Raw genomic sequence first — 15462 nt, forward strand, 5'->3', positions numbered from 1 at the left:
CAAAGGGAATGCAAGGAATCAGAAACCCACAGCTGCCCCGAGGCCATTATTTATTTCCAAGATTTTTTGAGGCAGGTTTACATTTGCTGATTGTATAGTTGGAGTTTGCTGCTGTACTGGATATCCAATCCCTGTGTCAAGTGCAATTCCTGCATAATGCCCAATCCATACAGGCAATGCATAACAATTATTATAATGAGCATATCTCTCAAGATATCCGTAGGTCCCCTCATTGTAGGCTAAGTGTGAACAGCATGCACTTTCCAACGATTCTGCTACCATTGTATCGGCTGCAAATTTCCTCCCTTTATATTTAGTTAGAAAGAAAGACTTGCATTTATATAGCGCCTTTCACGACATCCCAAAATGTTTTACTGCCAATCAAATACTTTTTGAAGTGTAGTCACTGTAGTAATGTAGGAAACACGGCAGCCTATTTGCACACATAAAGTAATATGATAATAACCAGATAATCTGTTTTACTGATGTTGATCGAGGGACAAATATTGGCCAGTACACCGGGGATAACTCCCCTGCGCTTCTTCGAAATAGTCTGTGGAATCTTTTACATCCACCCAAGAGAGCAGACAGGGCAGCACTGGAGAGTCAGCTTAGATTTTTGTGCTCAAGTTCCTGGAGTGGGACTTGACCCCACAACCTTCTGACTCAAGAGGCGAGGGTACTACCCACTGAGCCACAGCTGACACTATTATTATTATTATTATTTTGAAGAGAAGGATTTTGGTATGGCCTGGTAACCAAACATTTCCATTATCTCACAATGATCTGCTCAGATCACTGGGTGCCTCTGATTTGTACATTTCCCTCCACATCCTTTGGGACAAGTAAAAGCTACAAAGATTACTCATAAACGTGTTTTTCTCTTCTACCCATCCACTGGTAAGTTACTGATCTTGGCTGAGAAAGGTTGCAGTGTTAAATGGCTTGTTCTGCCTGGAAGCTGGTTGCCTAGTTACCCTCCTAATGGAGGAATGATGGGTGCGTAGGAGACGTGGTTGGAAGGGAGTGCAACATATGCTCTTTATAATGCCTGTGGTTGGAGGACTGTGGAAATTAGTTGACGGTTTAGTCTTGCTTTTCAGGCTAATTTTTTTTTAAATATGGCCATAGCGTTGTGTATAAATGAATATATGTATGGGGGGGAAGGGAATGGGCGTGTGAGAGTATCAACATCGTGGGAGTACAATAGAATTACATAGGGTTGTGTCTTTAAATTTCCCACTACTGAGGAGTTCTCAGGTTTGGCTTCATTGCTTTATGACTAAAAGAGCAGAAATTAATTTTTTTAATCAATTTAATGAGCTCACTCCACGATCCAGTTGGTAAAGATAATGATGTCCCCAACACATATCGTTTCAGCTCCCACATGAAAAATAGCCATTTGGGTGAGATACCAAGGGTGGCCAGTGCCTCTGGAACCAGATCTCAGTGGTAGTCAACACCTTCAGGAGCAGGGGAAGGGGGGGAGGGGCGGATGGTGAGGGGAATTAGCTACAAATGTTAGTATCATATTTTGAAATCCTGAAGGGTTACAGACCAGAAGCCACAGGATTGAGTTCTGCTCCGCGATGAGTTAGCTGATCTCAACCAGGGGAGCAGTTGGGGTACTAAAATTGGCCTCAGTATCCCTGGACTCAGGATGGAACAATCGACCACGGTTCATACAATCGTAGAAGTTTACAACACGGAAGGAGACCATTTCAGCCCATCGTGTCCATGCCGGCCGACTGAGAGCTCTCCAGCCTAATCCCACTTTCCAGCTCTTGGTCCATAGCCCTGTAGGTTATGGCACTTCAAATACACATCCAAGTATCTTTTAAATGTGGTGAGGGCTTTTGTCTCTACCACCCTTTCAACAGTGAGTTCCAGACCCCCACCACCCTCTGGGTGAAGAAACCTCCCCCCAATTACTTTAAATCTATGCCCCCTGGTTGTTGACCCATCTGCCAAGGGAAACAGGTCCTTCCTATCCACTCTATCCAGGCTCTTCATATTTTTATACACCTCAATCAGGTCTCCCCTCAGCCTCCTCTGTTACTTTTAGAGTGGAAGCAAGTCTTCCTCGATTTTGAGGGACTGCCTATGATGATGATGATGCTTAGTGTCCGCTCTGCCTCTGTGATTTGGGATGTTTACTATGTTAACAGTGTAATAGATATACATATTTTGTTATCGGCCTGTAACCCAATAAAAGCCCTGTCTTTATTAGCAGAGGATAGACGGGAAGGAAACAGGCGCACAAAATTTCCATTGAATATTGTTGTGTTTTTGAAATCCTAAAGGAAACTAGAAGGAAAAACGAAATGTGAAAACTTATGGTTGCTTGCTGATTTTGGCTGGAGAACCGTGTGTGTTTGGGTGGAGAAGGATCCAGCTCAACAGTTACTGCTACCACCAACTCATTCAGCCTTGCTTATAGAGATACTTATCCCGCTGCTGAGCACAGCATCTCCTCTTTGTAATATTTGTGCTTGATAGAACTATGGATGCAAGAGTTAGTCATTTGATCTGGCTTTTGTGGGGAGGGAAGTGTGTGAAAATGCTAGTTTCTCTTCTCACACCTCCATCCAAACTGACTGATAGCCAAAGGTTTTTATATGCATTGAAAAATTGTATTTTTATCCTGATACTGTGAAGTGGAGTTGGGTCAGCACCCTATAACATTTTTTTGCAGGCAAGCCCTTAAAACCCTGGGCATTGCCCTCAGCACAAGATCAGGCTTAACCGGGATATTCACTATTGTCAAATAAGCTGCAGTTACTCACCGTAACTCTAGGCTCGCACATGAAAAGAGACATCTTGGATGAGGCCTTACTGGGATCCCAGCACTCAGAACTTACTCTAGCAGTGCCTTTGGATGGAAGGGACAAATACATATATTGTTACCTAATGGATTGAATTAAGTCATGAGCAATAAGTGTTTGGTGGCTCAAGGGTTAAAAAGAGATGTTATGCACAAGACCACTCAGTAAACCTGAAACCATATTGCATTCAGAAAAAGTGTGTAATGATGCTAATATATCCTAATCAGACTTTGGGAACTAATGAATATTACCAATGATTGGATCAGACCCTATTTCGTCTGATCGCTCCGGTTCTTCCCAATTCCTGTCCTGGTGAGTGTGTTTGCAATTCCCTGCTGATTCTTATAATAGTGCATCCATTGAAACACCTGTGAACTCATTCCTTTTTGGCGTGGAAGCAAGTCATCCTCGATACGAGGGACCGCCTATGATGATGATGATGATGACGATGATGATGACATCATCCTCCTAATATGTTTTGTACTTTTCCACTCTTCATCTATAAATTCCCATAATGTTCTCTGAGCTTGCAGTAAAACAAACATAAATAATGTGTATTCATCACCCTGAATGCAGGGGGAAAACTCCTGTTACTTATCATTGGGGCTCACCATGGCTTTGGAACAGGAAACTGATATCAAATACAACAGCACATATTTACATAACCTCTTTAATATTGTAAATATCTCAAAGTGCTTCACATAATACAACACGTACAGCAAGCAGTAGTGGAAGCATTAGTAGATATCATCAGAGTGTGGTCAGAGACAGGTTTTCAGGAGGTTTTTAATATAGTGCCTTTCATGACCACCGGACGTCTCAAAGTGCAATATAGCCAATGAAGTACTTTTGGAGTGTAATTATTGTGATGTGGGAAACGTGGCAGCCAATTTGCATACAAGCAAGCTTCTATAAACAGCAAATGTGATAATGACCAGATAATCTGTTTTTTGGTTATGTTGATTGAGGGATAAACATTGGATTAACTCCCCTGCTCTTCTTCGAAATAGTGCCATGGGATCTTTTATGTCCAGAGCAGACGGGGCCTCGGTTTAATGTCTTATCCAAAAGACAGCACCTTCGACAGTGCAGCACTGGAGTGTCAGCCTAGATTTTTTGTGCTCAAGTCCCTGGAGTGGGACTTGAACCCACAACCTTCTGACTCAGTGGCAAGTGTTAAGAGTGAAGAGGTTTTGGCAAAGCAATTACAGAGAGGAAAGTGCCAAAATCCCTTATGACTCTGCCACTGGCAGTGGAGCTGGGAGAGGAGAGAATGTATAGAGGAGACCACAGTCAGAGTGAAGAGGATGGGCTGAGACTTGGGGCTAGAGGAGGTTGGAAAGGGGCAAGGGCCCTGGCGGGATTTACAAATGAGGATGAAGATTTTAAATTTAAGGTTATCAAATTGGTATATGTGCCTGATGACAAACTCCAGCATCAGAAAAGAGGCCATCAACAAATCTATCAGGCTGATAATTTAGAAGAGCTGCATCCAGGCAGTGTTAACATCCAAATCAAACCACATTGAGCTGAATATGATTTCTTCACAGCTGTAATAGAAACAGAATTATTGCTTGGACTTCTGATGAATTTTGGATTAGAGCAACATTTTTTTTAAATTTCTGTTTCTAAGGGGTCAATTTTCATCAAGGTCTCTGCCCGCCCAAAGTGCCGGCGAGATGCCGGATGGTACTTTGGGCGGGATATTTATGGCCGAGGTCCCTCGAAGGTCAGCGGGCAGTAAATGGACAAGGTACACCACCAATCTGGGCGGCAGCTGGCGGGAGGTCTCATTCTCGGAGGCAGAGGCACTTGCCGTCCAAGTGCCGCAGAGGATTGATTCGGGCCCATGGAGGGTCGAAGACCTGGAAAAAAAACAATTAAAACATTTTAAAACTATCTGAAGACCTCCAGATGATCCCATGCAGTTAAGTCGCTGTTGAAAAACATTTTTTAAATGTTCACTTACCTTTTTTCAGGTTCTTCCTACTTACCGTCGGGGACAGACCAGCCTCCACGCAGCAGTCCACCCCCATTCTGCCGCCGAGTCCCGCCCGCAGGAGTCTGGGAGTTCGCCGGGCGGGAGATCAGTTGCACACTCGGCCGTCCGCTGACATCAGTGGGTGGTTCCCGGCGGCTCTCCCCTCCCGCCCGCTCCAGGCCACCTCGAAAGTGGCTCTAGGCTGATCAAGGAAAGCAATGTCGGCGGCAGCGGGCAGTGAGTGATGAATTTCGGCCCCTATATTACCGATACTTAAAATTACAGATGGCCACTTTGTTCCTTTTACTTCATCCATGCTGCTTCCTACAAATCAGGAATGTAGAACAGTCTACTACAGACCCATCAAAGCTCCCACCTCAAGCAGATTTCTGCAGTTAGGGGTGCCACCTTTTGCCAAGTCCAAAACGGGATAGAAGTTAGGATACAGGAGGAGATGGAATCATGCCTGTAATTTGAAGGGTAAATCCCAGGAGGTTTCACATAAAGCTAGTGCATATTAGAAAACCTCAGGCAAGCTTCCTATGATTTTATGTGCTAGGTGTGTGTGAAGAGTTGGGCTTTGTGAAATTTACCCTCTGATGTTTGGTTTATTGATGAAAATTCCTTGAAAGCCTCAATCCATGCTTTCACATCATAAAACACATTGGTAAATGTGTGGTAAAAGGTTGCATGCTATAATTGGTCTCAGTGTCCTTGGGCTAGGTAAAGAAAAACATTAGCCACGGTTCTTACTCTTAACAGTGAACCATGCTGGAAAGTGTGCCCGTCTACACAGAACATGAGAACAAGTTTGGACTGAGCCACGGTGCCTCTTTAATCAAACAGCCTACTTACATTCATTGTCTAGACCCACTTAAAGAATGGCGATTTGGCAGAGTTAATTAGTCTCCATGGAACTCTATTCCAGCATACCTCGCTGCCTTAGAGAGCTGTGGAGGCTGGGTCATTGAATATCTTTAAGACAGATATTGACAGTTTCTTAACCGATAAGGGAACAAGGGGTTAGGGGGAGCAGGCAGGGAAGTGGACTTGAGTCCATAATCAGATTAGCCATGATCTTATTAAATGGCGGAGCAGGCTCAAGGGGCCGTATGGTCTACTCCTGCTCCTATTTCTTATGTTCTTATGTTCAGGAGGAGAGGAAAAAATACAATGCTTTCCAATCAATCGAAATGCACTGTCGGAGGTGTTATCTTTCAGATGAGACATCAAACCAAGATCTGGTGATAACATTTCAAAAGTATTTAATGGCTGTGAGCACTTTGGGATGTCCCGAGAATGTGAAAGGCACTATATAAATTCAAATTTAAATTAATTATGGCATTTTGCTTCACTTTCATGAATAACGTTTTAGGAACATAGGAAGAGGAGTAGGCCACTCAGCCCCTCGAGCCTGTCCTGCCATTCAATGAGATCATGGCGGATCTGCGACCTAACTCCATATACCCACCCGCCTTTGGCCCATATTCCTTAATACCTTCTTTATTTTTTTTCTTAAGAGTTGAACATTTTTGCGGGTGGTACCTGTAACTCTGGCTACAGATGTTGTTTGGCCTTCAAAATTCATCCTGTGGTAAATTCTTATTTGAAAGTGCACACACTATTGCCCATGATTGAAAACGGGTGACCGTGGCACCTGCTACCTGCTGCTGCTCAATAGATGTTGCATTGGATACTCATTCTAGGTGGGTTTGGGAAGAATGAAAGTAACATTGATGGATACCGAGGGGGTAAGAAAATAGAGTGAGAACAAAGGGATGAAAATATAAAGTGGGTGAATTTGAAATGATGTAAAAAAGAAATGTTCTAAACAATTTGGCACCGCATTCCTCTGGTAGTTAAATGCCGAGAGTAATAATGAGTTAGAGAGAGCAGAAAGGTGCCAAGTTTGATCACTACTCTTTGCCGAGTTAGCTGATTTCAGCCAACAGAGCTGTGTATGTATCTGTGTGGTCTCAGTGTCCATGGACTGGTGAAGAGAAAAAGCCAGTCAGGGTCATTGCTCCTGTTCATTGCTGGTTCCCATGAAACTATAGCCTGGTACAAGTTACGGCTTCAGGAGAGGGAGGGGGCAAAATTGAGGGGGGGGAAGATCTACTTGACACAGAATAAGTTTTCTAGCTGGTGTCTTTGAAAAATGTCCTGCCCCATTACCAGAATATATTATTTTATTAATACAGAACTTAACCACAGATTTATCCTATGTTAAGGGATATTCAGGTTTTTAACATGGTAAAGGTTAATAAGCTGCTTCAAGTCACTCATGGTCTGTTGAATTTATTTGACTACAGTTAACAATGCTGTGTACCTTATCAATGAGTTTCAATCAAGCTGAACAGGATATGAATGGTTCTTATTTGTATTCTCATCTTCCTTATTCTTAGTTACCAGTTTGTTCTTTGGACTGTTTCCATTTCATACCAAGTGAAATACCTGAACTCTTTTTAGCAAACTTAACACCTGTAACATAATAAATACGATAATTGATTGCTTTATTGTTATTATAAATCCAGCATTGGTCACAGTCAATCTATAATATTTCAACTAAATCTTGGCTAGATTCAGGGTATTCCATTGTCAATAATTTAAAAAAGGAAAGACTTGCATTTACTGCCTTTCACTACCACTGGACATCCCAAAACAATTTACAGCCAATTAAATACTTTTTGAAAAGTAGGCACTGTTGTATTGTAGGGAACGCAGCAGCCAATTTGCGCACAGCAAGCTCCCACAAACAACATAATGACTAGATAATCTGTTTTAGTGATGTTAATTGAACGATAAATATTGCCTAGGACACCAGGGATAATTTCCCTGCTCTTCTTTGAAATAGTACCTTTGGATCTTTTACGTCCACCTGGTTTAACGTCTCATCCGAAAGACGACACCTCCGGCAGTGCAGCACTCCCTCAGCACTGCACTGCAAGATCAGTCCAAATTTATGTGCTCAAGTCCCTGGAGTGGGACTTGAACCCACAACCTTCTGAATCGGGTGAGTGTGCTGCCAACTGAGCCACAGCTGACATTATAATAAATATTGATTATTGTTTCTAATTTCACAACATGCGAAGGAAACTAAAACAGAAAATGCTAGAGACGCTCAGCAGATCTAGCAGCATTTGCAGAGATAACAGGTTATATACCTGAAATGTTAACTTGCCTATCAGAAAATCAGAACTGGGCAACAAAAAACAATTTTTTCTCCTTTCAGATAACAAGGGTCCACATCTGAAACTTCAACATGCGTATTCTTTCCACAGATGCTGCTTGACCTGCTGAATGCTTCTAACACTTTGCTTTTGTTCCAGATTTTCATCATCTGTAGTTTGTTTATAAAACATTGTCTAGTATCTATATTGTTGAGCCCTGCTTCCTCTGGACATAATCAATGGCTTTACCATCAAGCTAAGCTTATCCTTGATACTGTTGTCTGATTTTCAATGATAAACATCAGCCCCTACTCCCACTTCTTAAGGTAGGCTTCATTGCTCTGACTCCTCAGAGTCTCTTGCCACAACACTGGTGTTAGAACACTCATTGGAAAGGAGTCTGATCCTTAGCATACTTTGTCTCTTGCTGCAAGCCTCCTTCCTCTAATGCTATCCCCCAACATTACAACAGTAACTACAGTTCAAAAAGTACTTCATTGGCTGTAAAGGCGCTGTGAGATGTCTGGTGGTCGTGAAAGGCGCTATATAAATGCAAGTCATTCTTTCTTACAACCATTCTCTCTCTCCCATATCACAATGTTGCAAGTTCTGCCTAGTAAGTTTGAACTTCAATCTTTCCTGAAAGCGATAATCTATTTTGGGGTATGGTTCATCAGTGAGCAGCAGTAGTCTGGACCTCATCCAAGTGTCTATTCTTCATGTGTAAGCCTAGAATATTGAACTGAGGGTCTCCACAGAATGTACTATTTCTCTCGACAGATGCTGCCTGACCAGCTGAGTGTCTCGAGCGCTTTTGTTTCTGATCCCATCATCACCTGACAGTCAAAAGTATGCACTTTTCAGAAGGAGTCACTGGATAACAATCAGGAGTGAAAACCTTGGGTGATTTTTCCCCTTCTTAACACGAGGATACCGACATCAATTATTTGTTCTACTCCAACTAACTCGGTATAGCCCAGGGATCAAACCCAAGTAACACACTACTTGGTGCATATATCCCCACATAGCCAGCAGTGGAGCTAATCGTGCCCTGTATAAATATGTATATTTACACAAAGCATTCATGTCAACTTGATTTACATTTAATGTTTCAAATCTGGATTTCTTAAAAAGTGTAAGTAACAAACACAGAAGATAACCTATCACACTTCTATCTTTTAAGCTTACAATCACCATCTACACCAGTTTGTATTGGAAGGTGAATAATGGATACTGTACCTGGGAGTAATTGCACAGCAGTAATCTAATCAAGTAGTGTTATAAAACATAAAAGCAACACTGCAGTGGCTTATAACTGTCATCTGAATCTTGAGATTAGATTACTGCCTTGAAACTATTCCAGATTGTTGCTTTTTGAAAAAATAAAGTCGGTATACACTGTAAACTTCATGGAGTTGTTTTATTCAGTTTTGAGTCAATTTCAGTACAAACAGCTGTCAGAACAGATGGTGATGGACAGTGTGCCTCATGTCGTTGATACACCGACTGAATGATTAACAATTGTGTTGCAATCCTAACCAAGAAATACTTTGCAGAAGAAGTTACTATATATACATTTCTACAGCCACACATGACAAAGAACACTATTACATTCTTTCAAGCGAGTAAGCACACTGTTAAAATATTCTGTTTCCTCCAGTCAGTATATTGTGGACATTCTTTCAGAAAGATCTGCATATTATAACAAACAGTACTTGTAATCTCTCTGGGAAGTTTTTTCCACTTCTCTCTCAGTTGCTTGCCTTCATCTTAATTTTTGCAGTTTATCTTCATGCACTTTCCTTCAATCTAGGCATTAAGCTCCATATTTCCAGCACTGTCTATTTCTATTTCATATTACCAGCTTTCTACTCTTCTCCGTTTTTCAGGTGTGTGATTCTCCAAGATTAGATACCCTTGCTCTCTCTCTCTCAGGTACAGTACCTCTCACTGTCTCTGAGTGTATGTGTGTGAAGTTAAGGTGGGCGGATCTTTGTACCTTTCATCCAGTCACTTACCTGGCTTCGACGGTGGGTGCCGCCCACTGGAATCTGAAAGCGCTCAGCCTGTAAAAACGCAACTTTTACCTCCAGCACCTCACCCAACTGAAATCTACATTTTCACACATCACAAAAAAAAATCACACTTGTTTTTTTGTTGGTAATTCCCCTATTAATTATTACTTTGTATACCCACTTACAGTCTTGCCCTGGTATACATTATTTTGTTAAAGTTTTGAATTGATTGCCCCCTTCTATGCAGTCCTGTAAGTCTTATGTAGTCCAGGTACATCGTGGGACTGCTCAGCGCACCGGTTCGGCAGAAAGTGGAAAAGAGGAATTACCTGTAGCCCGGGTTGTGCCGTCAGACCGCACCGCACTGCACCGACTTGAAAGTCCAGTTTCGCAAGAAGAGAAGCGGGGAAGAGCTGGAGAAATATGTCACAGGAGATGGACAAGTAAGTGAACCTACTGGTTCTGGCTGTCTCTTTATCCGCTGCTTTATCTTTAATGGTCTCTCAGCCCCCCCACCACCACCAGACACCCCCTCCTCTGGCTAACTCGACAAACCGGTGCCTTTACCTACACATGGACTATTTTGTGATTAGGAATGTTTTTTTAAATTAATACCCATTTTTTTTAAATGATTGAAAAGTGCAGGTTAGTAATAACCGTGGTGTTTGGCACAAAAGAGCTTTTTCCAAGTCCCACACACAACACCCAGCAACTCCTTCATCGGCCATTTTCTGACGGACGATTCGGGGGCTTCATCAACTTAAAAATAACTCTAACAAGTGAACCTTCTTGGTTTTGTTTTCGAATTGATGATTTTCTCCCCCTCCTCCTGTCTGGATCGCCAGTGTGTACATGGTGTTGGGATCCTGTCAGCCTGTGTGTGTGTGGGGCTTCCCAGAGCCGGGGCTAGGCGGCTCTCACTCACCTGGACAGCCCGAGTCATCGCAGCCGCACCTGGGACTGAGCTCCCGCCCGGCCCGGCCCGGCCCGGCCCGGCCTAACACTCACACCCGGCCAACAACCACCCCACACACCCGGCCAACAACCACCCCACACACCCGGCCAACAACTCACACCCGCGGTGGAGATTCCCCAAAACGGGAGGGATTCACCTTCACCCTCCACTGTATTGGGGAAGTTTGACGTGACTGGTTTACAGTGAGAGCACACACGATTGCCCATTGAGTTTCCTTTTTTTTCCAGTTTGCATCAAAACTTGCAAAAGGGTAGTTTAACTATTTTTTAAATGAGAAGCAAGAGGGGACAAGACATCGACACACTCCCGTATTGTGTGAAGTAATTTGAAACTCCTACTTTTATATCAGTAACATGCAGAGAGCACTGACTGACCCGCCCGGGCTTCTGCTGCTGACCGCCTCCCAGGGTCGTTCAAACCATCCAACCCAATCTAGCCAACTGGGTTACACCACTCTGCTCATTATTATTTCAATATTAGCAACATCCACTATCATTTTTTGAATTTGCATTTAATAATTTTCGAAAGACGCAGCTCTTTAGATTTTTTATTCACTCTTGATTTTTCTTTTAAGAAATGTGGCAACAGGTTATAATTCCAGTACTAACATTTTGACCCCCTCCCCCTATTTAAAGTCACCACTCAACTGCTTGGACATCTGCGAGCTCAGGGACACAGTGACAGAAGATGTTTCCTACAGAGCAGTTTGACTGTGGCCGAGACAGAGGTTAGGTCTGAACCTCTCGTAGGCTCCTCGCTTTAAGGCCAGGTTCTGTTCGCCAGCAGAGAGCGGCTTGCGGGATGAGCAGCACAGCCCGACCATCCTTTAAAAAGGGCAGTGACTGCCCACTGGTGTATTTTTTTTAGTTTGCCTGCTTCCTCCCCATGTAGGCGTGCTTTTCTGGGGTGGGGGAAAGGATCCTATTCCTAAAGTTACAATTGTTTTGACATGTTATCCACTTTTTAAACCAACAGCAGTGGGGTCTACTTTTTTTTTAAGTCCACATGAGCCTCAACAAGTTGCACCAACCAGAGATAAATGGGAAAGAAAGACTTGCAATTATAAAGCGCCTTTCACGACCATCGGTCGTCTCAAAGCGCTTTACAGCCAGTGAAGTACTTTTGGAGTGTAGTCACTGTTGTAATGCAAGGAGAGGAACGCACACCAAACAATTTTGTGGAAGATTAATAGAAGGCTATTTTGTATTCCACATATCTATCCATCCTGTTTGCTCGGAATGTTTTATTTCCATATTAACCACTTTGACTCTTTATAATAACGAACTGGGAAGCACCTGGATTTGCAACAGATTGCATCATTATGACAACACCAGATCACACCTAAAGCTAGCATGCTGTCATGTCTCTGTCTGACTCCGTGCAGATGGATAATAGTGTATTGTCCATTAATAATTATTTGAAGTCGGTTTTTAATTGCTGAATTAAAAGTCTTGCTTTTAATTAAAGTTTTACATTTAGCATCAAAAACCAGAAGAACTCTGGGCACCAACAAGCAGAGTAAATTCAGAGAACATCAGTTTTTTAAAAAATGTTCTTTATTCGGACCATCACTAAAACTAATAAAGTTCTTTGAAAAAAAGCCACAGTTAAGCTAAATGACAACCCACAATTGTTTATATGGTTCATGGACACCACTCTTATGGGCCTCAATGATCGTTCCAAGAGGTCTGGCAAGAGTATAGTTGAAGCAGTTGTGTTAATCTATGTTTGCCAAGGATTGTTTGCTTGGAATCGTGGATGTAGCAATACAAATCAGTTCTGGTAGTACCACATAACATGGGTAAACCAGGAAGTATACAATGCTGCTGCAAGTACCAATTTTGAGATTAGGAACAGTTAGGGTGAAGTAGCACAGCAAATTCACTGACAGAAAAAGTAACAGCATTTTTTTCAATTTAAAAAAAAAAACCTAGACACTACTGTGGACAAGACTAGAAGATAGATAACTAAATTCACCTGAAGGAATTCCAGTCAAATTTAGTGCTGAGAATCCAGTCCCAAGATGTGTGTTCATTGCATTTGAGATGTGATTGTGCATATTCTGTGCTGTGTGTGATAATATATCAAATTCATCTTGGTGTCTGATTTTCAATGTGAAGAATGGAGAATTCCCTCCCCCACCCAAAAAGCAGGAATGAATTGGTTCTTTTCGTCTTTCGGATGAGATGTTAAACCGAGGCCCCATCTGCCCTCTCAAGTGGACGTAAAAGATACCATGGCACTACAGTATTTCGAGCGGGGGAGTTATCCCTGGTGTCCTGCCCAATATTTATCCCTCAATCAATATAATTAAAAAAAACAGATTATCTGGTTATTATGACATTGCTATTTGTGGGCGCTTGCTGTGCACAAGTTGGCTGCCATGTTTCCCACATTACAACAGTGACTACACTCCAAAAGTACTTCATTGGCTGTACAGCGCTTTGAGATGTCCGGTCATTGTGAAAGGCGCTATATAAATGTAAGTCTTTCTTTCTTGTTGATGCCATGGGATCTTTTACGTCCACTTGAGAGGGCAGACGGGGCCTCAATTTAACATCTCATCCAAAAGACGAAAAGAACCATTCATCCCTGCTTTTTGGGTGGAGGTGGAAGGAATTCTCCATTCTTCACATTGAAAATCAGACACAAAGATGAATTTGATATATTATCTCACACAGCACAGAATATGCACAGTCACGTCTCAAATGCAATGAACACACATCTTGGGACTGGATTTTCAGCAAAAAATTTCAATATATGGTGAAAATTGACAATGATCCTTGCCCAACATTTGTAAACTGACAAGTCATTGTATTCAGCCCATATTGTTAATGGGTACTGATTTTTTGGTTTGGGCTTTCTTCCCTCCTTTCTTGACTCACATTTGGGGTATGGTTTCATAGGGACCAGTAGCCCTTTGCTATGTCATTCAGATAGTTCCTTTGTGAGCCGGTAGTGTTGATTGGGGGAAGTGGGGAAGAGAGTGATGAGCCCAATTCTGAGTACATACATGAACTTAGCTGCAATCACTGGATAGTGATCAGATGCCTCTACCATGGTTGAATCTTCTTTTTTCGTCTTAGCTTAAATGTGGTGTTCAGTACCAAAGGCAATTGGGGTTCTGTACCATTGTGTTAGCTGAGATCAGATAATTAAGCATAGATTATAAATTGAACATCAGATCTTATCTGGGTGGCTTAGTACCCTGCAGTGCATTTACCCACTGAGTTATTTTGGGAGTTATTGATATAACCCATTTTAATAAATGGTATTTTTTTTTTCATAGATTGGAAACAGGCTAAAGTTCCCACATTCAAAAAGGGTGTTAATGGGTAACTACAGACATTAGTTTTTACTTCAATCCTGTGTTGAATAATTAACTTGATTATCAGAAATAAACTTGAAGAATATAAGTGTTGGGAATTAGAAGCGTGAGTGGTCCTATCAATGATTTGGATTTAGAAACTCAATGAAAATGGTCAGATGATACCTAACTAGGATGTACAGGGAAATTGGGGGGATGTAGCTCAGAAGTTACAAAATGAGTCACAAATGAAATAGGTAAATTGGCAGAGCAATGACAAGTGACATTTATTTTGGTAAGTATAAAGTACCACACAAACGAAGGGAAAGTGGACTCCATGAATAGTGTGGAAGTATCTATGGATGAAATTGAAAGAGACCCAGGAGCCTTAGTAGACTGAACACTAAACATGTCCAACCACTGCACAGCAGCAATTAGCAAAGCTAACGGAATCTTGAACTCTAACCAGAACAGTAGAATACAAGTTATCTTCAAAGTATTTAATGCACTGGTAGACTGTGCCTTGAGTACTGTGTTCAGATCTGTTCATAAAGATATGAGGGAGACATTTAAGTGCTGGAGGCAGTGCAGAGAAGAGCCACAAGAAATAGTGTCAGAGGTCTGAGTGATGAGAAAAGACTGGGAAAACTTTTCAGCTTGAAAGGAGATGTCTGAGAGTTGATCTTGTAGACATACAAGATAGGAAACGATATGGAAAAGATAGATCTTTTAAATTGCAAAAAAATAGGACAATGCAACACCAGTTTGATCTAGTAAAAAGCAAAGTTAGTACTGATATTAGGAAGTTTTTCACACAAAGACTGGTCAACAGATGAAATTGACTCCCAGATAGAGTTGTGCAGGTGAAACCCCTGGAATTATTTAAGAAACAATTGGATGCTGCAATGCGAGGACTTTAGGATCTTTTTGAATGGATTAACTAAGATGAGCTGAATGACCATCCTCATCCATAGTTATCTTGTGAAACTCCATTCTCTGACTGAAAATAAGATATCAGCAAACAGATCGCAGATATCAAGCAGTCATCGTCATCATCATCATAGGCAGTCCCTCGGAATCGAGGAAGACTTGCTTCCACTCTAAAAGTGAGTTCTCAGGTGACTGTACAGTCCAATGTTGGAACTACAGTCTCTGTCACAGGTGGGGCAGACAGTGGTTGAAGGAAGG

The 15462-nt window shown here is 42.0% G+C and overlaps 1 protein-coding gene across 1 annotated transcript in view; it reads left to right on the forward strand.

The window, feature by feature from the left end:
* The first annotated feature begins 10053 nt into the window (after window positions 1-10053).
* LOC139250721 (grainyhead-like protein 2 homolog) overlaps window positions 10054-15462 on the forward strand; it is a 185034-nt gene continuing 179625 nt past the window's right edge. The window contains exon 1 of the mRNA XM_070873120.1: window positions 10054-10434. Within this exon, the coding sequence (XP_070729221.1) occupies window positions 10415-10434 (20 nt within the window). The 5' untranslated portion in view covers window positions 10054-10414. The remainder of the gene's footprint in view (window positions 10435-15462) is intronic.

The sequence above is a fragment of the Pristiophorus japonicus genome, chromosome 1, assembly GCF_044704955.1.
Source record: "Pristiophorus japonicus isolate sPriJap1 chromosome 1, sPriJap1.hap1, whole genome shotgun sequence".
Taxonomy (NCBI): Eukaryota; Metazoa; Chordata; class Chondrichthyes; family Pristiophoridae; genus Pristiophorus; species Pristiophorus japonicus.